Here is a 25,597-nt window from a genome sequence, read left to right on the forward strand (position 1 = left end):
TTTACCCTACTTCTAACAGTGCTGTATCAGTCCTGGGAGTTACAGAACAGTGTAGAGGGAGGCTTACTTTCCATAAAACCTGTGCTTTAAACTTACACAAAAGCACTTGATACCAACAGTGAATGCCCAAAATGGAAAGTGTTTCATTCCTCAGCACTCATTAAACATATAACATTCGCAGAAAAATCAAAGAAACACCGGTATTCACACTCACACAGCCTCTGCTGTTGCCAGTCGCAGCTCCTGCAGTTTGTCCACCTCCTGAGACTTGTCACCAATGCTCAAGCTGCGATGAGACAGCAAATTATAGTTTTAATTAACATCCATCACTACGTTCAGACAAGTTTAACCCTGACACTTTAGGCCTTGCTCTGATCCTGTACTCTACATCCACTTCTGGCTTCTGAACTTCTTTCAATAATTATCCTTAAATTTACATAATTTTTCCCTAACTTAAGAGTCAGATTACTAGAATAAACTTTTGCCTTCTGGGCTTTGTAAACAGCATTAGGAATCATGGGTTGATCCGAAGCTTTGAAGGATGTCAGCTTTTGAGTGTCAATAGATAAAAGAGATGATAGAGGCCCCTTCCCTGATGGCCTACTGGGTAAAGACATCATTTACTATAGTACTAAGCAGCAGGGATCTGTGTTGAAATAGCTGATCACACTTAGTGTACCACAGCCATTCTGCTTTGTCTAGCTGGGAGTGGGGATGCAGGGAGGGAGTTGGGAAGGAAAACACTCATAATTATAGTCATTGGTGACCCATGCTGGATTTGCGTGAGGCCATTGGACAAGTAGCAAATCAGGCTTAACTATGAGGTTTCTAAAGGAAAGAATCCTGCCTAGACTCAAAGTTAAGTGAATTCAACAATTTCAGACTGTAAACTCCATCACCCATTTTGTTTCCTTCTCTTTGCTTGTTTTTTTTCATTCAGCCAGCAGCACACCTGCTCTAGGTACATCTTTCTTTTCTTTTTGTGCCCAATCATCATTCCCTTTGGCCCTGGAGGACCAAATTTTGTCATTCAATCTCTCCTGTCTTCCACCCTATCACAGACCTTCCTTTAGTCTTTGTCCCACCTTCCCCTTGTTCAAAACCTATTACATTTCTAACTTTTCCCAGTCCGAATGAAAGGTCACAGACCTGAATTGTTAACTCTGTTTCTCTCTCTACACAGACGCAGCCTAACCTCCTGAGTTTTTTTTTCCCAGCATTTTCTGTTTATTATTTTGGATTTCCAGCACTCACAGTATTCTACTTTTTGATTAGGAGGATAGAAAGCCTGACTTGTACCAAGATCACAGCCAGGAGTGGTGGCCCATGTTTCTGTAGCTGAGAGTCAGGAAAGAATTGTAACTTTGTGACTAAATGGGTCTTCTGGTTTCAGATTAATATTGGTAAACAATTATGTCAAAACAATAGAGCTGCTAAATCACTCATGAGAAAAGGGCTCTCTTACTGGTGCTCCAAATCCTGCATACGTGCTGCTGGAGTGACTAGAACTTCACACTGTAGCTCACCATCTTTTATTTCTGGTTTGATTCGGAAGTCAGAGTTGGGATGAAGTGTACTGATAGTTTCTTTTGTTTTCTTGACAAAGCTGGAGACACTGCAAAACAGGTCAAAGGGTTCAAGAGAAATGTACAAATTGTTGCTTCTGCAGAAGCACAGGGCAGCTAATCAGGCATGTTGTTAGGTTTATACATGGACATGTGCTTACCTTGCCAGCTCCCACAATAACAATCGTAAGATATGTTTGGACAAAGATGACTCTTCTGCCCATCTGATCTCAACCTTCCCAAATGCCAACCCTGCTTTTCTCCTCATGACAGAGGCCACATGAATCAAACATCATGGTGTCTGATTCATGTGGCCTCTGTCATGAGGAGAAAAGCAGGGTTGGCATTTGGGAAGGTTGAGATCCTGGCAACTTATTCCAGCCATTACTATCTTTTGGGTAAAAACAAATACTTCTTGGCATTTGTCCGAAGCTCGCTGCTCACAACCCTGAACTTGTACCCTTCTCTGTCTGCTGCCTGACACAAATGAAATTACTGTTCTGGTTTTACCTTTCCTGGACTATCTTGTTCTTTCCTGTCCAGTACCACATCTACCTGTCAAGTTCCCTCAAGACATTCCAGATATTCACTGTCCTCTGAAAGCAGACATGCAAGAGATTACATGCACAATGCATTTGAGCTCAACATGGGGATGTAATCCATCAGCGGCTGAAAGTGAGTGCACAATTCTTCAGAAGGTTGAAAGGAGGAAATAATTAATCAAAAGGATGAGAGCCTGACACGTGGAGACAGTCCATCAGAGCCTTACCAGTGGGGTGTTTCATCTCCTCGGCAAGAAGAACAGGCAGCGCTGCAATAAGGCTGCTTCCGCCTAATGGGAGATTTCATTAGAGCTTAAGAAATAAGAGCTGGAGTGGGCTATCTGCCCCTTCGAGCCTGCTCGGCTATTCAATAAAATCATGGCTAATCTTCTACCTCAACACCTTCCCATACTGTCTCTAATTTCCCTTAATTCTCTATTGACCTTTGTCTTGAATATATTGAATGACTAAGTATCCACAGCACTCTGCAGTAGAGAATTCCAACATTCACAATCATGTGAGTGAAGAAATTCTAGGGAACTTAGGCTTAGCCTGTTCAAAGCTGAAGAGAACTTAAAATGAAAAATAATATATAAATATGAATGAAGTGCAGTGAACAGAAAACAAGGATCAATGTTTTTTTTTGGCAATGTTTTCTCCTCCTCGTCATTCCTACTGGGGGTACAACTCCACAGACACCAATCACATCTGGTAGCCCACGCAATCTAGCCTAATGTGAGGATTGGAAGTACAAGTGGGCTATTTGATCACTGATACATCACAGCACAGGCCAATCCTGTCTTCACCCAATTTGTTACATGTGTGCATTCCAGTAGTAGTCAATGACTGATGTTTTTCCCTACATAGCTCAATTGTACTAAAACAAAATGCCCTAAATGCTATCGACCCTGCCCAGGAGATACAGATGACGAATCGATCCCAGAATCTCATGCTCATCTGATTCAACTACACATACTTTACCAGGAGTAACTGTGTTTATTGGTGTCTCATGTCAACATTTGCGCTGGTGTTGGCGGCAATCGTTGCATTTACCTTTCCTTCATAGCCTGCAAAGAGACTCGTGGAGATGTGGAACGGAATGACAATGGAAGATGAAATGGAATCAGTGTCTCACTCCGATCACCTTCAATATTCAAAGAACAATGGGAGACATTGTCTAATAAATGGAAACAGAAACAAAACAACATCAATGGAGAACAGCACACCTCCCATTTGGCACAGGTCCAAGCCATATACCAGATGATGTGCTACAATAATAAAAAAAATGCAACAAATGAATGTTCCAAGCAGCATTCCTATTAATCTGCAGTGTGCTATAAAGGTGGATTTAGGGTTAAAATTTGGTGGCAATGCATGTTGAACTGACAAGTGGGCTAATTTTCTGTGTGGCATTTCTCAATGGCACTGTCCTCAGTTAAGTAAATCAATCAGAGTTCCAGCAAAGCACAGATTTAGCCACAGTTAAATTGTCTTCCCCAAGGGTCATCACCTGTCCTTACCCTGCTCTCTTTGCTCTTCCTCCTGTACTGAAGTAAATTCCCTCAGTCTCTCCTCTTCAGACAGATGGCTGTGTAATGAACCAGAATCCTCATCCGATTGGCTGCCTCGACGGCTAATCACGCGATAAATGCCTGAATCTAGGACATTAAAACTCTCCTGATGGAAAGGAAGCTTCAAAATTTAAATACAGCAGCTTTTCACAATTTTAAGTTGCAATGCAGAAACTTCACTGAGGTGAAAAGGGTCATGTTAAACTCATGTTAGCAGGAAAAAGCTCCAATCACACCTGGGGAGCACATTCTCCTTCCCCCTGTGTCCCCTCAGCTGACACAAAGAAAAGGAAGACTTCATCAACCATGGTGCCAGGAAGGTATTCTCCAAGCAGGGAGCACCCATTCCCTCCAGCTTCATATTTTGTTAACGATGATTTAAAAAAAAGCAGAGGCCAAGCCAGAAAGGCCAAACAGGGAGAGGCAGTCCATTATAATTCTCTTCTTTAAAAAATGATTGCTCCACATTCCAACTTCCACACCGTCTGCCCCGAGAACACGGACCATTTTCTGGATACATTTCCCTGGGATACATTTCCTCATTCAAGCGGTTACTGTTCCTGCATGAACCTAGATCAGTGTTGTCCAACACAAATCAGCCATAGACATATGGCAAATTCATGCTGTTCATTTTTAGAGCCACACGATATGAACATGGGTGTCACTCACTAGACCATGTTGCTATTAGACAGGAGTCACATATCAGTCAGACTGCGATTATGTTTATCAGTATCTATTCTGATGGAAGGTTTTTCTCTCCACAGATGCCACCTGACCTGCTAAGTTTTGTTTTATTCGTTCATGAGATGTGGTCATTGCTGACTAGGCCAGCATTTCTTGCCCATCCCTAATTGCCCTTGTTCAGAGGGCATTTAAGAGTCAACCAGACCAGACAAGGATGGCAAATTTTCTTCCCTAAAGGACATTAGTGAACCAGATGGGTTTTTACGACAATTGGCAATGAATGGCTTCATGGTCATCATCAGACTTTTAATTCCAGATTTTTATTGAATTCAAATTTCACCATTTGCCGTGGTGGGATTCGAACCCTGGGGCCAGGATTTTACAGCCCATCCCGTCCAGTGGGATATTACGGTCCCAACGAACTGAATGGAGATTTAAATGGCTTGCCGCATCCTCCGAGAGGAGACACGCCACAACAGGGGCTGTAAAATCTTGGCCTGGGCTCTGGATTACTAGTCCAGTGATAATACCACTATGCCACCACGACCTCAGCATTCTGTGTTTCTATTTTTTAAAATCAGAATATAGTGCAGTTGTCAGGTTTCTAGTGGCCTGGAAACTGAAAACTCACTTGCTGATTGAAACAAAAGAAATAGTCTGCCATTTGTACCTTCTCTCTCCCTGTTCTCCATGGGTGCCTCCATTTAGATCTGCGAGGTCACTGAGTGAAGTGCTATTAAAGGACAGGCCTTCGGAAGGCCAGCAGTCCAATTGCTCCCAAAAGTTTCTTGGGAAACCCAGTGACACAGGATGCTAAGTGAAGAACTTGGTTTTGATTAGCTGGTAGTTTGTGGTTTTCACAAAACAGTTGCAGTGCATAGCTGCCAATGAGAGCTAAAATGTGCAATTTTGGAAAGTTGGGGTGGTACAGCACCATCCAAATGTGCTTAGCCTTCATCTTAATAGATCTGTTGAAAGGAGTGATTGAAAGGATTAAGGCACTATTTGTTTAAAAGGAGAGATTACAGGATGTTGGCCATGAGTAAAAGGTCTATTAATTGTTTGGACACGGTGTTCAGAAATGGCAGGGAACAGAGTAAGGCAAGAGTCAGAGTGCAGGAGCTAATATGTGGAGATTTGACAATTCCTGTCCTTCCCTGAGTCTCCTACTATATTAATTCTGATAAAATAGAGACAGTTTAATCGTGAAGAAATTTGTTTTTTTTGGAAATAAACTGGAACACACTGTTAGAAACAGGGCACATTAGTTAACAGATTGTCACCGCCCTTAAGAGTGTAAACAGCAGGCTTACTTTACTAAGCACTTGGATTGCAAAGTCCTTCTGATGGTATTCCCCTGGCTCTGGCAATGAGTGTACCGGTCTTGATTGCTGAAGGTTTAAAACCTCAGACTATTTTCAAAAGGTTGTTCATTAGTTTTACCAATATTGCATATAATTTTGTATCATTTGGAGAATATGGGAACCTGATCACCACAAATATGGCAAGCACGGAAATCCTATTGGACAACACTCGCCTAGCTGATGCATGTTAATAGGCTGCTTAACCCCTTGGAGCAGCACTGCAAAGCTGCAATTCACAGCCACTTTCCAATTTACCCACCAAATCAGTTCTGAAATCAACAGATATTTCTCAAGAGCTAAAGTTGACTGAGTGCAGAATATTTTCAAGATTCAATACATATTGAAACCCCACCATGAAACCCTCACCCCGAACTAAAAGCCAGTAAGCTCAGCAGATATCTTGTACTCAAATATTGCATTACGGTGAAAGGTCATCACAAACCACATACATGAGAGGAAAAGCTGCTCCTGCGACTACTGCAGGCTGAGTCAAAGGGCTCCAACTTCACCAATACCTCTTCCAATCGGGCAACAAGGTGGCTCTGCGTGTCAGCATCCAGCTGTGACTTCAGGTGTTCCAGTCTGTCCACAGGCAACAGCTTACGGGTCTGAAAACACGAGCACCAACAATAAGTTCATTGTCATAAAACAATATGGCTCAATCAAAACTGCATTTTGGAGGCCATTTCTACAGGGGACTCTGATTACTCAACTCCTCAAACATTGCCACCCACTGGGTCCTTTTTAATAAAAAAAACTGTCATAGTCCAACCTATGTAATAGTGATCATATTACACAATATCCCTCACTCCCCACAACAGTGACTATATTATAATACACGGTCCTTCCCACATCAGGGAATCCATTACACACTGCCCACTTTCGCCATGTGAGAGTTACTCCATCATACAGGGGCCCCTGTGTACAGTGGCCCATATAATGAGATCTTTCCTCAATCTACATCTAATTGGGGTACATTACCCTGTAATTCTCATGTAATAACTTCATTAGAGGGAAGCCAAGTATTAAGGGGAGTTCAAGATTATCAAGATTCCAACCAAGGTGCCAACCCTTGGGCATGCATGGTGAGAAAGCCCTCCCATGTTTCAACAACCCTCAAACTGCAGACTCTGAATATTTAGCACAAATCCTGTCTGCTTCAAGGGTTTCTACATTAATCCTTGACAAAAATAGCTCTTTAAAATTGCTTTAAGAGCTCAAATATCAAGCGTCACAAACATATTGCGAGCTCAAGGTAACTGGATTCAAGTGTAACACTGGCAGCAGATGCTCACCCTGCTTGCAATAATGCAGTGCTGGAAGAGACAGCAGACTTGAGCAGCCAGGGTCCACATGTCTCGCCGAAGCAGACGCTCTATGCATCGCTCTCCTGACCACAGACATAGGTGAGTTACCCGCCCATCAGCGTGGAGACAGAACAGTTCGTTCTTGTAAACAGATATATTCTGTACATCTGGAAAGAAAAAAGAAAAGAGGAGTGAGGACAAATCAGAGACTAAACGGTCTGGAGTTACAAGGAGCTTGCTGAACAGCTTCATGTGTATTACATTCACAGAGAGAAACCAACTTGAATATGTCTGTTCATTCTCTCAGTTGCAATAAAAATATCCACACTCCATACCAAAAGCATGCCGAGCTTGTGAGGGGGCTCTCAAAGTTCTAGTGATTTAGCTAGAGTCTCTGCAATTGGTGAGGAAACAGGATCCCAACCATCCCTGCTCAAGTAATCAGCTACAAGGGACATCCCATTAATTGATTTCAAGGTACTTAGTTGCCTTCAATACCAACGCTTTCAATAAATCAACAGGAACTGTACATTGCTGGCCCTATGAAGGGATAGCCACTCTCCCTCTAATGCAGCCATCAAAACTTCAACTTTGCCATCACCAACAGGAACTGCTTCCTTTTGTAAGTATGACTGAGCAAGAGTAACACAGAATTGAATTTTCCAGTCAACAGGCTTCCCAACAATAATGGGAGTTGGAACCTCCCAGATAACATGTAACATATACTTTATTGTACCAGGAGAGGGAGAAAGAGAGGCAAGCAGAATATAGGGTGCATGTATGGTAAATTTTTTATTCATTTACGGGATGTGGACATCACTGGCTAGGCCATCATTTTATTGCCCATCCTTAATTGCCCTCAAGATGGTGGTGAGCTGCCTTCTTGAACTGCTGCAGTCCCTGTATTTGGTTGATTGACTCAGTATCTGGTAGGAGGACACTTGGCCCAAGATTCATCCTGCTGGTTAATACTGACTCAAGTACAGTTGGTCATGGAGTATAAGACAGCCCCATTTTTTAGCACCAAAAATCACATTTAGGCCTATACCCGCTGTATAATCCGACCCCTCTTTGCTGCTAAGAAATGCTATACACACATTAGGAGCCGGACTCAATTTTTCACCTGAGAAATGCATGTTTTACTCACTTTTAAGTCAGCACACGGGATCAAGCAGGCAATACAGACCATGTTGCCAAGAAGATGCACAGGAGTTTAAGACACACTCACACAGACCATACCGCACATGGCAAGCAACAAACAGATATATGTGTCCTCCAACAAACAGTACGAAGCTTGTTTCAAGCTAAAAATTGTAACATTTACTGATTCATAATAACTGTGCTGCAGCGAGGGAATTCAGTGTTAGTGAAAAGCTGGTGCAAGAATGTAAAGAGGAGGAATCCGCCCTGAAGAAGATGCCCAAGGCCAAATGCACCATCACAACAGAGACCAGCCACTACCCTTGAGAAACATGTATCAGAATGGGTCCTTGAAAGTTGTCAGAATGATTACATTGTCACCTGAAATGCAATGCACGTATTTGCACTTAAGCAGGCCAAATCAAACCTGGAGTTCAGCAAAGATTTCACAGCAACAGCTAGTTGATGTAGCACTTTAAGGAACAAAAATGTCCAGTGTTGCGGCACAAGATCAAGGTCGCTCAGAGACTACAAGAAGATCTTGATAAAAGCAAAATACTGTGGATTCTGGAAATCTGAAAAAAACAAAGTGCTAGTAAAGCTCAGCCGGTCTGGCAGCATCTGCGAAGACAGAAACAGAGTTAACATTTCGAGTCCATATGACTCTTCTTCAAAGTTAAAGAGCTCTGAAGAGTCATGTGGACTCAAAATGTTAACTCTGTTTCTCTATCCAGACGCTGCCAGGCCTGCTGAGTTTTACCAACATTTTCTATTTTCATTAAAAAAGATCTTGATGTCAAAGTTACCAGCTTCCAGCGATTCATCAGACAGCAGCAAAAACACTAGTACCCATTATGGCACATCAGCAACATGAATGAAATGTCAAGAATTTCAACATGCCCAGCAACTGTATCTTGAAGTTTAAAAGTTGCAAAACAGTTCTGATGAAAACCACAGGACACGAGAAGACAAGATTCACAGTGGTACTAGCCTACGGTGTAGCCGATGGAACAAACTTAAAGCCTATGGTAATTTTCAAATTTAAAACCATGCCGAAAATCAAGTTCCCTGCAGGAGTTTTTATGTACATCCATGACAACAGTTGGATGGATGAGGGTGGAGTGAAATTGTGGATCAACAATGTGTGGAATAGGTGTCCCGGTGGCTTACTCAGAGAACACAGCTTGTTAGTGTGGGACATGCTCAGGACCCATATAACCAGTGAAATCAAGAGGTGCCTGCGAAGAAATAACACCCAAATTTCAGTTATACCAGGGGGTCTAACAACTATAGTTCAACCTTTGGATGTGTGCCTCCATGTGCTATGCAAGGAACATATCTGCGCCGAATAGAATAAGTGGATGGTTGATGGAGAGAAACATCTTCACAAAGAATGGAAATATGCATGCTGCCCCCCCTTGATTTTTATGTGCTTTCGCCATCAAATCGTGGGATGCTATTAATGTGCAAACTGTCATCAGATCACTCAAAAAATGCAGAATATCCAATTCAATGGGCGGAGAGGAAAATGATTTGTTGTGGAGGGATGGTTCTAAAACTGAAGTGCCACATCCAATCCATAGTGGGATCCTTACGATGATGCCATAGCCAAAGAGACTCAGAATGAATTCAATGTACTCTGCACCAGATGTTGAAGACAATGTATTTGTCGGTTTTAAAAACATTTTGATTGTGGTTAAAGGTATCGTTGTAGAACTAATTCATTCAATAAGACATGACAGATTGATTTAATTTGGATTCCAGGAGTTTTTCTTTCCACATTTCAAAATGGCGACCACTTACACCAACACCAGCAGTTCACATTTTATACTTGGCATATAAGTCGGCAATCATTTTTGGAAGGATTTTGAGGTTCAAATGTCAATTTGTGCGCCTCAAACTACAGTAGTCCAAATCCATCCATCCATCTAAAGACAGAAGTGCCGAGTGGATAATCCATTTCAGCCTCCTCCTGAACGCCCACCATCACAGGTCTTCAGACAATTCGTTGCATTCCTCATGATATTGAAAAATGGCTGAAGGCAATGGATACAGCAAACACTACAGGCCCTGACAACATCTCAGCTATAGTGCCAAAGATTTATGTTCCAGAACTAACTGCATCCCTACCCCTGCTGTGCAAGCATAGTTACAATGCTGGCATCTACCCAACAATGTGGAAAATTAGCATAGTATGTCCTTCCACAAAAGACAGGACAAATCCAATCATGCCCATTCCACCCGATCAGTCTACTCTCAAATCAAAGTGACGTAAGGTGTAATTGACAGTGCTTTCAAGCAGCATTTTCAGAGCACTAACATGCTCATTAGTACTTAGTTTAGGTTTCACCTGGGCCATTCCAACCTTAGTCCAAACATAGACAAAAGAGCTGAATTTCAGAGATAACATAAGAGGGACATGCCCTTGACATCAGGGAAGCATTTGACCGAGAGTGGGAAGCCCTCACCGACAACATCCTGGGAGTTACCATTGACCAGAAACTTACCTGGACCAGCCATACAAATACTGGGGCTACAAGAACAGGTCAGAAGCAGGGAATTGTGTGGCCAGTAACTTCACCTCCCAACTCCCAAAGCCTGGCAACCATTTACAAGGCACAATTCAGGAGCGTGATGGAACACTTTCCACTCACCTGGATGAGTGCAGCTTCAATAACACTCAAGTAACTTGACACTTGTTGTGAATACAATATCTAGTTCATAAGTCATATGTTTTTGAATATAACTTCTGTGAATTAAAATTTTAACTGTAGAAAATGGGGGGCATAGGATTGAAAAACTGATAAGCAACCCTGAAGTAAATGCAATTCAAACAAGCTTGGAGTTTATTACACTTAAAAAAGGTTGGGGCCACATTAACTTAAGAAGTCAGAGCTAGCAATTCTGGGAAAGAGGGTTGTAAAACTCAAATAGGGATAGAAATTATTCGTATGGGTGCAGAGTTAAAGAGATACATTGAAGGTAAAATAATTTGTTTGCATTTCCGCTTGGATCATCCCTAGGCATGCCACATCATGGAGATGGGATGTGTTTAATTTATCTGTTCTTTGTTGTATCTGCAGACAGAAGTAGGTTGTCCAGCTTGGGAACAGACAAAGGCAGTTGTGGCTTTGCTTTGGTGAACACTGCAACTCACCAGATTGAGAGTGCCGGAGGAGATGATAGTCAGTTAGGCCTGCATTATCAGCAGAGAAAATACTAACTTCATCTTTCACTGCATGGAGACAGGTGGGGCTCTCAGTTTGGATTTGGCTCCACAAATATCCCCATCTTCAATGATCAGGGGGGAAAACTCTCCACCGGTTGGAGTCATACCTAGCACAAAGGAAGATAGTTGTGGTTGTTGGAGGTCAGTCATCTCAGCTCCAGGACATCACTGCAGGAGTTCCTCAGGGTAGTGTCCGAGGCCCAACCATCTTCAGCTGCTTCATCAATGATCTTCTTCCTATCATTTGGTGGGGATATTCGCTGATGATTGCACAATGTTCAGCACCATTTGCGACTCCTCAGATACTGAAGCAGTCCATGTCCAAGTGCAGCAAGACCTGGACAATATCCAGGCTTAGGCTGACAAGTGGCAAGTCACATTCGCGCCATACAAATGCCATCTCCAAAAAGAGAGAATCTAATCATCACCTCTTGATGTTCAATGGCATTACCATCACTGAATCCCCCACTATCAACACCCTGGGGATTACCATTGACCAGAAACTGAATGGGCCAACCATATAAATACTGTGGCTACAAAAGCAGGTCAGAAGCTAAGAATCCTGTGATGAGTAACTCACCTCTTGACTCCCCAAAGCCAGTTCACCATCTACAAAACACAAGTCAGGAGTGTGATGGAATACTCCCCACTTGCCTGGATGAGTGCAGCTCCCACAACACTCAAGAGGCTTGACACCGTCCAGGACAAAGCAGCCCACTTGATTGGCACCACATCCACAAACTTGCACTCCCTCCACCACCGCGCACAGGAGCAGCAGTGTGTACCATCCACAAGATGCATTGTGGGAATTCACCAAGGCTCCTTAGACAGCACTTTCCAAACCCATGACCACTACCATCTAGAAGGGCAAGGGTAGCAGTTAGATTGGAACATCACCACCTGAAGTTCCGCTCCAAGTCACTCATCATCCTGACCTGAAATATATCACCATTCCTTCACTAGGTTGCTAGGTCAAAATCCTGGAACTCCCTTCCTAACAGCACTGTTGGTGTACCTAAACCACATGGACTGCAGCGGTTCAAGAAGGCAGCTCACCACCACCTTCTCAAAGGCAACTAGGAATCAGCAATAAATGCTGGCCCAGCCAGCAAAGGCCACATCTCCTGAATGAATTAAAAAGAAAAGCAACTGGAAGATTTGCTCTAGCTTGCAACTAGTGGAAGAAATCTACAGTGGTGTTCATAGAGCCTTGTTACAGAAAGTAGTCAATAGAGTTAGCCTGGTAAGCTGTGGGAAGGCAGGATATCTGTCAACAACCCAAACAAGGAGCTGAGGCCTGTAAAGAAAAGTGGAGGGTCGTGCAGCTAAAAGCTAATAGAAATGCCCCCATAGAAGCTTACTTCAGAAGAATAGTTGGAATACTAAGAAAGATTAAAGTAAATTGCAGGGTTCTATGGCATACTGTTTGGGTTCCAAAAAAAGTGAATGCACATTTAAGATATCAAGAACCTTTGTATCTGAAGGGTGGTGGGGGGGGGGAAATAAAAAGTAAAACTGAGTTTATAGCATAAATAATTATAATCTACAGTGTTAATAGTGCTTACTTTGTTTAATGTTTTTGATATGCAATAAAATTGTTCTTGTTTAAAAAAGTAAAATCTTGTGGTGTAATTCGATCGATTAATAGCTTGGTATTCGGATCCTTCTTTAAACGTCAATGGTCCCTAACAGAATCATAACACACCATCCAGAACAAAGCAGCCTGCTTGATCAGCACTCCCACCACTATTGGTGCACAGTGGCAACAATGTGTACCATTTACAGATGAACTCCAACAACTCGTCAAGCCTCCTTCGACATCCAAACCTGCGATCTCTACCACTAAGGGGGACAAGGGCAGCAGACACATGGGGACACCACCAGCTGCAATTTCTCCTCCAAGTCAGACATTCTGACTCAACCATCTAATCCCCAGAGTTGAATGACTTGCCAACACTAATTGCCTAAGCTACAGCTCAAGAAAAGGTAATGGATGACGCCCAGTTCAAGTGAACAGTGTCCCAACAAGACAGTGACTTGGGGAGAGCAAGGAGTGAATGGTAAGAATTTATATCAAAGACAAAATAATTTTTTTTAACATTGCATCACAACTCAGAATGAAAGTGTAGCTGCTTCAATAGCTCACCTTTCAACTCACTCCAGAGCAACACCTGAACAGTCTGTGGGATGAACACATAGATCCCTCGGTCTGTCCAGCTCAGAACATAATTTTCACTATGGGAGGGAAAAAAATAGAACTGTCAAATGTTAATGTTGGTGTCTAATAACTAGTCAACATTCTGTGCAATATTCTTTACTCTGCTTCTCACCTCAAGCACAAGAGCCTGGGAAAAGAGATGGATTGTGGAGAACAGGAAGTCATGTTGTAGTGTAGTTCAGATCTGGAAAGGAAATCAACATCTTTCTGAATGAGTACCAAAGTGCAAATGAAAATGAACAACACAAGCTGAAATCAGTGCTTCATGTACTTCTACAGGGCAAACATGTCATTGGAGGCAACCCTGCAAACAACTCAGACAACAAAGCTGCTCCTGGGAGCAGCCTTCCTGAAACATCCACTACACTTGGGATGGATCAGCTACAACAAGTTTCCACTGACGTGCAAGAAAATCTCTGTTGTGACTGTCACCAACTATGCACATAGACGTTTTACAGCATCCATTACTGTTGAATCTGTTCCACAGTATAAATGGGACAGATTGAGTACCAAGAGAATTGGTATTATCAATTGCTTTCAAATAGAAATAGCTTCATGATATAAATGGAACGATAGACCTACTAGTCAAAGGGAACTCAGTACATGTTATATATTTAGATTTTAGCAAGTATCTGATATGGTGCACAGGAGAATGTTTCACAAAGTCAGATGCACAGCTTCTGGAGTAGATTAGAAATTGGATCAAAGTATATCGAGCTGTAGCAGACTGAGCAAGGTCACTGTTAAAATTATAGATAAATGATTAGGAACAGAAACAAAACTGTTCAAGGATGATTGTACATTCTAATATCCATGTTAGTTCTGATATCCATCTCTTGCATAACCAGCTAGAATCTAAAAATAACTTTGCTGGAATTCACCAAGACTGGAAAGCCAGGTAAAAATCTTGGCAAGTTTAATTTTGGGTTGTGGCTTTTGCATTGTACAACACTAACACATCAGAGTTGGGGGGCACCAGCACGCACTTTGTGGTTCTATAAAAACAGCTTAAATATTATAATATTAATAGAGGTGGAGGGGGTAGTCTGCCAATAGCAGCAACAAGCAGGCCAAGTAGATGAAGCCATCCAGATTAGGGGTTACAATACAGGGCACATAACCACAGATACTGGCAAGTGGTTCCGAAGACCTTTGGAGCATATGACCAGAGGTATAAAACATGAATCACTGGAGTGATTAACTTGGAAAAAGCACCTTTTTTGACCCCACCTGCAGTTCTCTGTGCACCATACTGCAGTTTTACAGAGGGCAAATAAGATCTACAACTGAATTGATACCAAGGATTGGGGACCTAACCTATGGAAGAAGCTGGGAATGTTGACATAGGGAACAAATAAACTTGGGAATACCTTAACAAAGTTCTCAATATTCAGTTTTTAATATTTTAAGAGCTGTAGGTTAAGTGAACCCTAATAATTCTTTGAAATAACCACAGACAATAAACTGGGAGTACAGACCTACGTTCAGAACAGGAAAGGTGAAAAGGCATTTGGATTTAAATACTTTACCAAGAGTATAACATAAATATAACAAGCTGCTCAGGGAAGCAATGGAGCCAGTTAGTTTTGGGGAATTAAAAAAGATGCTGGATAGTTAAGGGATGATACTTTTTGAACTTTGTAATGGTCAGTTATGGGCCTGAACATTTCGCAATATCTAAATGACAAATCATAAATAACATGCAGAGCACAAAAACACGAACAGGACCAGTGAACACTGCAGTGCAGTAATATAAGTACAAGAATGGGCATTCATGAAATGAACCGCAATAAAAACATTGCACTTCAATAGCACAAATACAGTGAACACATGCTGAAAGAAACAGATGAGGAAACTGCAAATGTATTAGTCATAATTGTGCATAGCTCTCTAGATTGAGGAACTGTGCCTTTACATTGGAAAATTTCAAATGGCACTATTTTTTAAGAAGTGAAAGAGAGAAGCCCATCAGTTTAATGTCTATTGTGGGAAAGTTAAATTGAATATATCAAAGGCAGAGACACTGACTGAGTACTTGGGCAGATACCAGTTCATCAGAAAGAGTCAACTTGAATTTGTGAAGAGTGGGTAATTCCTGATCAATGTATTGTTTTGAAGGGGGTCACTAGCATGAAGAATAGGGGAGTACCTAAGGACACTGTATGGGCTTTCAGAAAAGGCACACAAGATTATTAGCAAAATTGAGAATTGGAGGATTGACAATTGTTGGTAATTGGTGGGGAGTAGGAGACAGAATAGGAATAAAGAGCTAGTTCGCTGGAGAGATGCAACAAGTTCCATTCCCCTTGGATCTGTACTGGGACCTCAACTTTTCACCATATACATTAATGATTTGAATGAAGGAAGAGAGTGTTGTACATCCAAACTTACCAATGACACCAAGTTAGGAGATGCAGGCAATTAAAGGAACAGGCAGGCTAACTGAATGCGCAAAGCTATGGCAGATGTGGGTAAGTTTGAGGTTATCCACTTTAGATCAGCGAAAGACAAATCGAAATAGTCCTTTCCCCATTAAGAAACTAAGAGCTGTGGAGAAGCAAAGGTGCCTATGTGCACAAGTTACTATAAGCTAATGCACCAGATAAAAAAAGGAATCAAAAAGGTCAATAGAATGCTTGCTTGCCTTTTTATAAAGGGGATCGGAATTGAAAAATGAGGAAGTAATGCTTCTGTTGTATAGAGCCTTGTCAGACCCCATCTGGATTCAGCATTCAATTTTAGGCACCAAACCTGAGGTAAGTTATATTTATTTGAAAGGGATACTGTGTAGGTTCATCATAATTATACCACAGATTAAAGGGATAAATTTCAAGGTTGCATAAACTTGGCTTGTATTCCCTGGAATTTGGATCTGAGATTTGAGTCATGAGGCCTTTAAAATGATTAAGGGTTTTGATACGGTAAAAATAAATAATCTATTTCATCTGGTGGGGAAATCCAGAACAAGGGCGCACAATCTGACGATTAGATTCTGGTTTTCAGGAAGTACTTTATTCCACCACCCCCCCCGAGGAGTGGGAATCTGAAACTATCATCCCAAAAGGCTGTGAAACCTGGGTCAATTGAAATTCTTATGACTGAGATCAATAAATGGCCTACACCTGTCCCTGTTGGCAATAGCTGAAAGAAACGACAGGCAGTTAAGGAGACAAAAGAAACTGTGTCCATGGGGACTTCAGGAATTTCAGTAATGACAGTGAGTAAATGAGACAAGCACCATTTGACGAGCAATGACAAGGGGCATAGAAGACAACACAGGAGTTACCAGAAACGTGTAAAATAATCAGACAGTAGTAGAAGTAGAGATTTCAGAAGCATTCAAAACACAGCTGGAAGCCTAGCTAGAGTGTCTAGGATACTAGGGTGATGGGTTTGGATGCCTTTTCTGACTCTTAACATTTATTATTTTCTTATAAGCAATGATTGTAAATGAAGGAGACACTTGACAGATGAGCAACTGGATACCTGTGAGTGATGATGGGAAGTGGAGGTGATCCCAATAACTGTTTGAATTGGTGTGTGCTCATCACCTCCCCTTCAAAGTTTACCTCCCACATACGTGAACCCGGGCGTGCACAGAATATCAGTGGCTGTAGGAATCCAACGTTCTTTGATCCTGGTAAGAAACAGGCTCCAAATTCTCCATCTCGCTCCTTGCTCCCAATTTTCCAGAACTTCTCTCTGCCATCCAAGAAGAATTTGAAAAAGTAGATCTGATTATGCTAAACTCTTCACAGTTTTATTCACTGTGTAATGATTGTGGCTATCACCCATCCAACAAGGATACAATCCCTCAAAAGGTATGCATCCTAATCGGTTTATATTAGCACCACTCTTACTCAAAGTTTCATGTCATTTCTCTGGCATCGAAAATTTATTCGTGCTTTCTTTTTCTTCAACTTGTAGAATGCAATGGAATACTTCGGAGACAGAGCTACCTCAGCAACCAGTGCTAGTGAAAGCCCTGCGTCAAAAATCAAGCTTCTCCAGCGAAAGAAAATTGGAGCCAGATTGTGACCCTGAATAGGAAAAATGGTGAGAATTTGTGATGCAAGAGAGATCAGTCCAGTGTCCATCTGACAATGTAAAGTCAAAATTGTCAGAACATGGGGTAATAACAAATTGATTCAAATTGTTTTAAACTGTTTATAAAAAGTACCTTTAGAATTTTTATAAACTGAATAGCCCTATTTCTTTTGGCTGAAGCGAGAAACTCTTAAGTATAAGGTGCAGTTTCACTTTACCTTCCAATGAGCCAATCGAAGCAACTGGCAAAATAGAGCAACTATTCACATAAAACATTAGTTGAGTACATAGCCTACTATAACACTGAAGCCATGCTTCATGGTGCAATTTCTGATTTGTTATGAGTTAGCTAATAATGCTGCAGTTGGGCCTCAGTGTCCTTGGATTAAGGGTGACGAATAGAGCATGGTAAGACTTTTGAGCACTAATCAATTAACTTTGCTGAAAAGTGTAGTTACCTGTATAGCATCAGGTAAGGACAAGCTCAGGCTTTGATAGTCAAATAGCCTCCAACATTAACTGCATAGGTTCACACATGAAGAATGGCATCCTCGGTAAATAGAGATGGCTGGATGGCGCTCATGATGGGGTACAGGTTGGGAAAAACATTTTTATAAAGAAGTACTGGTAAAGTAACAGGGATGGTTGAAAACTGAGAGCCCCCAAGCTAAAATACATGTCAATTGCTCTGCCATTCTCCTCCTACTCATCACCTTTACACCTGCTGGCAAGATGAGCAAGCACAACAGTTTATCCATCAGATAATCTGCAAGTTGACCCTTTCACAGTTAGTTATCTACTAGTTGTGTTTAATTGTGGCAGGTGGTGGGCATCAATCTAGGATTCATTTGTGCCCCTGAAAATAGATACTGACTTAACACTATGGTTGTTGGGGCTAGGAGGTATTTGCTTGTAATCTGTAACAGTGTAAATAAATGTTTTTAAAAGTGTGTAAAGATTGGCTCCAGTTATATCCATCACCAACTGGTTTTTCACAATATAATATGCATCCCCTGCAAATGCAGCCAGCACACCTGCCACATGGAGAAAGACAGCAAAAACTGCAATGCCCAGTTAGAGGTAAATGTTGACGTCAGCACGGTCTCACCTCCAGCAATCTTATCACATTATCAACAGAGCTAATATGCAGGTATATTCCATGTTAAGAACATGAAAAAGTCACCTAATTTAATGTATGTAGAATATTGGCAAATACCTGTCAGTGTCACACAGATAGCAGCGAGTGAGAGATGAGACCAATAACTTTCCCTCTAGATAGTCAAGTTGCACCACTCTAGAGTCCACTGTTGTAATCACCTGAACTGGAAACATCACAAATGCAGCAGCCTGAGACAGGATAGAAAGCAATCAATAAAGTAGCTCTGCATAATAATAACAACAACAATAATAATGAGAAATGAGAGTCAGAGAATGACAGGAAGGGACAGAGAGAAAAAAACCTAAGAATACATCAACAATCAAGACTAGATGTTAGAGGTAACAAAAAGACAAAACTGAAGGCTCTCTATCCAAATACACGTAGCATTCATAACAAAGTAAAATGAATTGATGGCCCACATTGAAATAAATATGATCTGATACATGGTTGCAGGACAACAAAGACTGGGTCCTTAATATTATGGGGTACATGACATTCAAGAAGATTAAGAAGCTAGGTAAAGGTGGAGGGGTAGCACTGTTAATCCAAGAGGGCATTGGTGCAATAGTTAGAGATGACCTTGGTTCATGACGTCAGAGCATTGAATCGGTTTGGGTGGAGATGAGCAATAGTAGGGGGAAAAGGTCAATAGTGGGAGTGGTCTACAGGCCCCCTAACAGTAGCCACAGTGTAGGACAAAGCATTCAAGAGAAAATATTGTGTGCTTGTGATAAAGGGACAATAATAATCATGGGTGATTTTAATCTACACATAAAATGGAAAAATCAGATTGACAGTAGTAGTCTGGATGAGGAATTCTTAGAATGCTTTCGAGATAGTTTCTCAGAGCAGCTCGTTCTGGAACCAACCAGAGAGCAGGTTATATTAGACTTGATATTATGTAATGTGACAGGATTAATTTATGACCTCAGAGTAAAGACACTCCTAGGTAGCAGTGACCACAAGCCAGTTTGAAAGGAAGAAGAGTGGGTCTAAGACGAGTTTCTTAAACTTAAATAAGGGCAACTATGTGGGGATGAAAGCGGAGCTAGCTGAAGTGAACTGGGAAGCTAGGCTAGAGGATAGATCAATACAGAAGCAGTGGCAGACATTTAAGGGGATATTTCAAAATACTCAGAATAAGTACATTCCTATTATAAAGAAAAGCTCTAAGGGAAGGACCCACCATCCGTGGTTAACTAAAGATGTTAAGGAACGCATCAAACTTAAGGAAAAAGCACACAACTCCGCAAAGATGAGTGGCAGGACAGATGATTGGACAGAATATAAAGAACGGCAGAGAATGACTAAAAGGTTAATCAGGATAAAGAAATTAGAGTATGAGAGGAAGCGAGCTAGAAATGTAAAAACAGATAGCAAGAGTTTCTGCAGATATTTAAAAAGGAAAAGAGTAAGTAAAGTTAGTGTTGGTCCTCTAGAGAGTGACAGTGGGGAGTTAATAGTAGATAATAAGGAAACGGCAGAAGAAACAAACAAATATTTTGCTTCTGTGTTCACTACAGATACAAAAAACATTCCAGTAATAGCTGCAAATCAGGTGGTGAATGGGAGAAAGGAACTTGATGAAATTGAAATCATTAGGGAAACAGTACTGAGCAAATTGATGGAGCTGCGGGCTGGCAAGTCTCTGGATCCCGATGGACTACATCCTATTAAAAGAGGTGGCTAATGAGGTAGTCAATACGCTAGTGTTAATTTTGCAAAATTCGTTAGATTCTGGAAAGGTTCCATCATATTGGAAAGTAGCAAATATAACACCTCTATTCAAGAAGGGAGAGAGGCAGAAAACAGGAAATTATAGGCCAGTTAGGTTGACATCTGTCGTGGGGAAGTTATTAGAATCGATCATTAAGGAGGTTAGAGCTGGGCACTTAGAAGAGCTCAAAGCAATCGGGAAGAGTCAGCATGGTTTTGTGAAAGGAAAATCATGTTTAACCAATTTATTGGAGTTTATTTTTGAAGGAGTAACATGCGCAGTGAATAAAAGGGAGCCTGTAGATGTACTGTACTTGGATATCCAGAAGGCATTTGATAAGGTATCGCATCAAAGGTTATTACAGAAAATAAAAGCGCATGGTGTAGGGGGTAACATATTAGCATGGATAGAAGATTGGCTGGCTGGCAGAAAGCAGAGAGTATACATAAATGGGTCTTTTTCGGATTGGCAGGATGTGACGAGTGGAGTCCCACAGGGATCTGTGCTGGGGCCTCAACTATTTACGATTTACTTCAATGACTTAGATGAGGGGAGAGAAGACATGGTGACTAAATTTGCAGATGACACAAAGATAGGTAAGAAAGTATGTTGCAAAGAGGTCGCAGATGGATATAGACAGGTAGAGCGAGTGGGCAAAAATCTGGCAAATGGAGTTTAATGTGGGAAAATGTGAAGTTGTTCACTCTGACAGGAAGAGCAAAAAAGTGGAGTATTGCTTAAATGGCGAACGGCTGCATAATTCTGAGATGCAGAGGGATCTAGGTGTTCTAATACATGAGTCATAAAAAGTTAGTATGCAGTTACAGCAAGCAATTAAAAAGGCTAATGGAATGCTATCCCTTAGTACTAGAGGGATTGAACATAAAAATAAGGATAAAAACAAAAAAACTACTGCGGATGCTGGAAATCCAAAACAAAAACAAAAACAGAATTACCTGGAAAAACTCAGCAGGTCTGGCAGCATCGGTGGAGAAGAGAAGAGTTGACGTTTCGAGTCCAATGACCCTTCAACAGAACTGAGTGTAGTTAGGAGAGGGGTGAAATATAAGATGGTTTAAGGTGGGGGTGGGGTGGGGGGAGAGAAGTTGAGGGTGGGGTGGTTGTAGGGACCAGCAAGCAGTGATAGGAGCAGAGAATCAAAAGATGTCACAGACAAAAGGATCAAAGAGGTGTTGAAGTTGGTGATATTATCTAAGAGAATGTGCTAATTAAGAATGGATGGCAGGACACTCAAGGTACAGCTCTAGTGGGGGTGGGATGGAAAGATTGACAAGTTATTAGTTGTAGATTTAAAAATAATGGAAATAGGTGGGACAAGAAAAATCTATATAAATTATTGAAAAAAACAAAAGGGAGGGGGAAGAAACGGGGTGGGGATGGGGGGAGGGAGTTTAAGATCTAAAGTTGTTGAATTCAACATTCAGCCCGGAAGGCTGTAAAGTGCCTAGTCGGAAGATGAGGTGCTGTTCCTCCAGTTTGCGTTGGGCTTCACTGGAACAATGTAGCAAGCGTAGGGATCGTTCCCTCCGGGACACCCTGGTCCACTCCTCCATCACCCCCTACTCCTCAACCCCCACCTATGGCACCTCCCCAAGCCCACGCAGAAGTTGCAACACCTGCCCCTTCACTTCCTCTCTCCTCACCGTCCAAGGGCCCAAACACTCCTTTCAAGTGAAGCAGCATTTCACTTGTATTTCCCCTAACTTAGTCTACTGCATTCGTTGCTCCCAATGCGGTCTCCTCTACACTGGAGAGACCAAACGTAAACTGGGCGACCGCTTTGCAGAACACCTGCGGTCTGTCCACAAGAAAGACCCAAACCTCCCTGTCGCTTGCCATTTTAACACTCCACCCTGTTCTCTTGCCCACATGTCTGTCCTTGGCTTGCTGCATTGTTCCAGTGAAGGCCAACGCAAACTGGAGGAACAGCACCTCATCTTCCGACTAGGCACTTTACAGCCTTCCGGGCTGAATATTGAATTCAACAACTTTAGATCTTAAACTCCCTCCCCCCATCCCCACCCCGTTCCTTCCCCCTGCCTTTTGTTTTTTTCAATAATTTATATAGATTTTTCTTTTCCCACCTATTTCCATTATTTTTAAATCTACAACTAATACCTTGTCAATCTTTCCATCCCACCCCCACTAGAGCTGTACCTTGAGTGTCCTGCCATCCATTCTTAATTAGCACATTCTCTTAGATAATATCACCACCTTCAACACCTCTTTGATCCTTTTGTCTGTGACATCTTTTGATTCTCTGCTCCTATCACTGCTTGCTGGTCCCTACAACCACCCCACCCTCAACTTCTCTCCCCCCACCTTAAACCAGCTTATATTTCACCCCTCTCCTAACTACACTCAGTTCTGTTGAAGGGTCATTGGACTCGAAACGTCAACTCTTCTCTTCTCCACCGATGCTGCCAGACCTGCTGAGTTTTTCCAGGTAATTCTGTTTTTGTTTTTATAAAAGTAAGGATGTTATGTTTCATTTATACAGGGCATTGGTGAGACCGCACCTCAAATACTATGTGCAGTTTTTGTCCCCTTATTTAAGGAAGGATGCAAGTGCATTGGAGGCGGTTCAAAGGAGTTTTATTAGATTGATACCTTGGAGTGAGTGGGTTGTCTTATGAGAAAAGGTTGGACAGACTGGGCTCGTTTCCACTGGGGTTTAGAAGAGTGACGGTGATTTGATTGAGGTATACAAGATCCTGAAAGGCCTTGACAAGGTGGACGTCGAAAGGATGTTTCCTCTTGCGAGTGAGTCCAGGACCAGGGGGCACTGTTTTAAAATTAGGGGTCACCCTTTTAGGACAGATATGAGGAGGAATTTTTTCTCTCAGAGGGTTGTGCGACTTTGGAACTCTCTAGCTCAGGTGGTGGTGGAGGCGGGGTCATTGAATATTTTTAAGACAGAGGTAGGTTGATTCCATTGCCTAACAAGAACCTAAGGTTATCGGGGTTAGATGGGAATGTGGAAATCAAAACACAAGAAGATCAAGCCATGATCTTATTGACTAGTGGAGCAGGCTTGAGGGGCTGAATGGTCTACTCCTGTTCCTGTTTCTTATGTTCTTATAACCCACGCAACACCAAGTTGTTACGGCATGGCGGATGGTAAGTGTCGAGCTGCTCAAATCCCAGAGGGAAACTTGAAACAGCTGCCAAAACAGTTTTTGCAGCTTGTATAGTATGATGAGTAGTTCTGAAATCAGGAAATTATTTCCCTATTTGTGATGATTTTATAGTAAAGTAAACATTTATTAAAAGAATAAAGGAAAAGATAAAATACAACTACATTTAAACACAAGAATGGCTTCACACAGTAAACAGTACTTTCAAACAGTTCCACAAATCTTAACTTAGCTACCCTCAGAGCTAACCTTTCACTTTTCTGTTCAGCAACTATCCTTATAGATTTTAAAATCTATAGAAGTCCAGTAATTTTACCACACAGTGCTTTTTCCTTGGGGTGTACTCTGAGGCTGACAGCAACTGGGTCTTCAGGTCTGGCCTTGTTCACACTGTCTTCCGGAAGTTCTGACCAGCTACCATGCTGTCTTCTGGGAGATCTAAGCAGCTACCCCCTCACATAGGCTCCAGTATTTCCTAAAATGCGTTGGTCTCTCTTGTTTCAACCAGTCTCTTCAGAAATGCTTTCTTCCCAGAATTGATTAAATCATTCTTTACTTTAGCTCTTAGACTTGTAAAAAAAAACTTACCCCATCTTTACCTCACTTCCTTACACCTTTTTACAACCTGCATATATAACCCTTTGAACTAAAACAACTCAGTTCAAATTATAAAAGCAAGAAACTGCGGATGCTGGAAATCCAAAACAAAAACAAAAATACCTGGAAAAACTCAGCAGGTCTGGCAGCATCTGCGGAGAGGAACACAGTTGACGTTTCGAGTCTGAATGACCCTTCAACAGAACTGTTCTGTTGAAGGGTCATTCGGACTCGAAACGTTAACTGTGTTCCTCTCCGCAGATGCTGCCAGACCTGCTGAGTTTTTCCAGGTATTTTTGTTTTTGTTTCAGTTCAAATTATTCCTGTTACTGTTTTATGTAAAACTCTGATTGGAGTTCCGCTTGGTTCATTAATATATCAAAAGCACTTCTTACTGTTGACTTTAGACCCTGCCGTCACTCTAGCTCTTAATCCAATTACAGCCTGTTATATGCCAGGGTTATTACCAGAAGAAAAATATTAATTCCTTGTTTTCTTGAAAAAGTCTTGCACCCTCAGTCCTCTTCCTGAATATAAATTGCAGATTAAATTCGTGGCTCAATAACCTTTCCTCTTCTCATCTCCGGACACTCTCCATCTAAATCTATATTATTGGTAGTGGAGTATTATTGCTACTAATTTGCACATCATCTCATATTCTATTTGTAAAACTCCTGACTTCCCTCAAAATTTTCCTTCTTACTTCAAGACTTAAGCTTGGCATTGCCTAATCACCACTACTTCATCCAATTGTTTCCTCAATTACATTTTTTTATTCATTCATAGGATGTGGGTGTCGCTGGATAGGCCAGCATTTATTGCCCATCCCTAATTTCCCTTGAGAATTACATATGCTTTAACTGTCCTGCATTCTGTGTCTTTGCCCTTCACCTAGGTTTCTCAACTTAAAAATGAAATGGAACTCAAGTAGAACCCACAGCAACATTACAGATCACACAGGCAAGAATCTGCATTCCACCAATAACTTTGTGCACTCACACATCCTCGCAAATGTCCTCCAAATGCATTGGCACACATTCAATGCCCAAATTCACTGCATACACCCATCTGCACATTTGTTTATTAATCAGGAAGACCATGGATGCTCATATGCCAGTCACTATCCCATACATTAACATGTGGCACAGTCTAACCTAAACCCAATCATGCTTAGCCAGAACACAACTCAACCCAATGGGCCTCACCCTGTCATCTGTACAGCTACACTAAGCCCCAAAATATTAGTGCCCAACTGCTGCTAGTTTGTATCATAACAGTTATTTTTTCCCTTCTTCTCTT

At 41.7% G+C, this 25,597-nt stretch overlaps 1 protein-coding gene across 6 annotated transcripts in view; it reads right to left on the reverse strand.

Annotated features, from left to right (window-relative positions):
- hps5 (HPS5 biogenesis of lysosomal organelles complex 2 subunit 2) overlaps positions 1 to 25,597 on the reverse strand; it is a 51,148-nt gene that overhangs the window by 12,757 nt on the left and 12,794 nt on the right. For all 6 annotated transcript variants that reach the window (XM_078549000.1, XM_078549002.1, XM_078548996.1 and 3 more), the window contains 10 exons: positions 18,884 to 19,014; positions 17,107 to 17,322; positions 13,733 to 13,804; positions 13,549 to 13,637; positions 7,022 to 7,200; positions 6,176 to 6,334; positions 3,628 to 3,784; positions 3,161 to 3,284; positions 1,466 to 1,615; positions 215 to 286 (listed from right to left, as the gene is read on the reverse strand). In XM_078549000.1, the coding sequence (XP_078405126.1) occupies positions 215 to 286; positions 1,466 to 1,615; positions 3,161 to 3,284; positions 3,628 to 3,784; positions 6,176 to 6,334; positions 7,022 to 7,200; positions 13,549 to 13,637; positions 13,733 to 13,804; positions 17,107 to 17,322; positions 18,884 to 19,014 (1,349 nt within the window). The remainder of the gene's footprint in view (positions 1 to 214; positions 287 to 1,465; positions 1,616 to 3,160; positions 3,285 to 3,627; positions 3,785 to 6,175; positions 6,335 to 7,021; positions 7,201 to 13,548; positions 13,638 to 13,732; positions 13,805 to 17,106; positions 17,323 to 18,883; positions 19,015 to 25,597) is intronic.

Source organism: Cetorhinus maximus, chromosome 9, assembly GCF_964194155.1.
Source record: "Cetorhinus maximus chromosome 9, sCetMax3.hap1.1, whole genome shotgun sequence".
Lineage (NCBI taxonomy): Eukaryota > Metazoa > Chordata > Chondrichthyes > Lamniformes > Cetorhinidae > Cetorhinus > Cetorhinus maximus.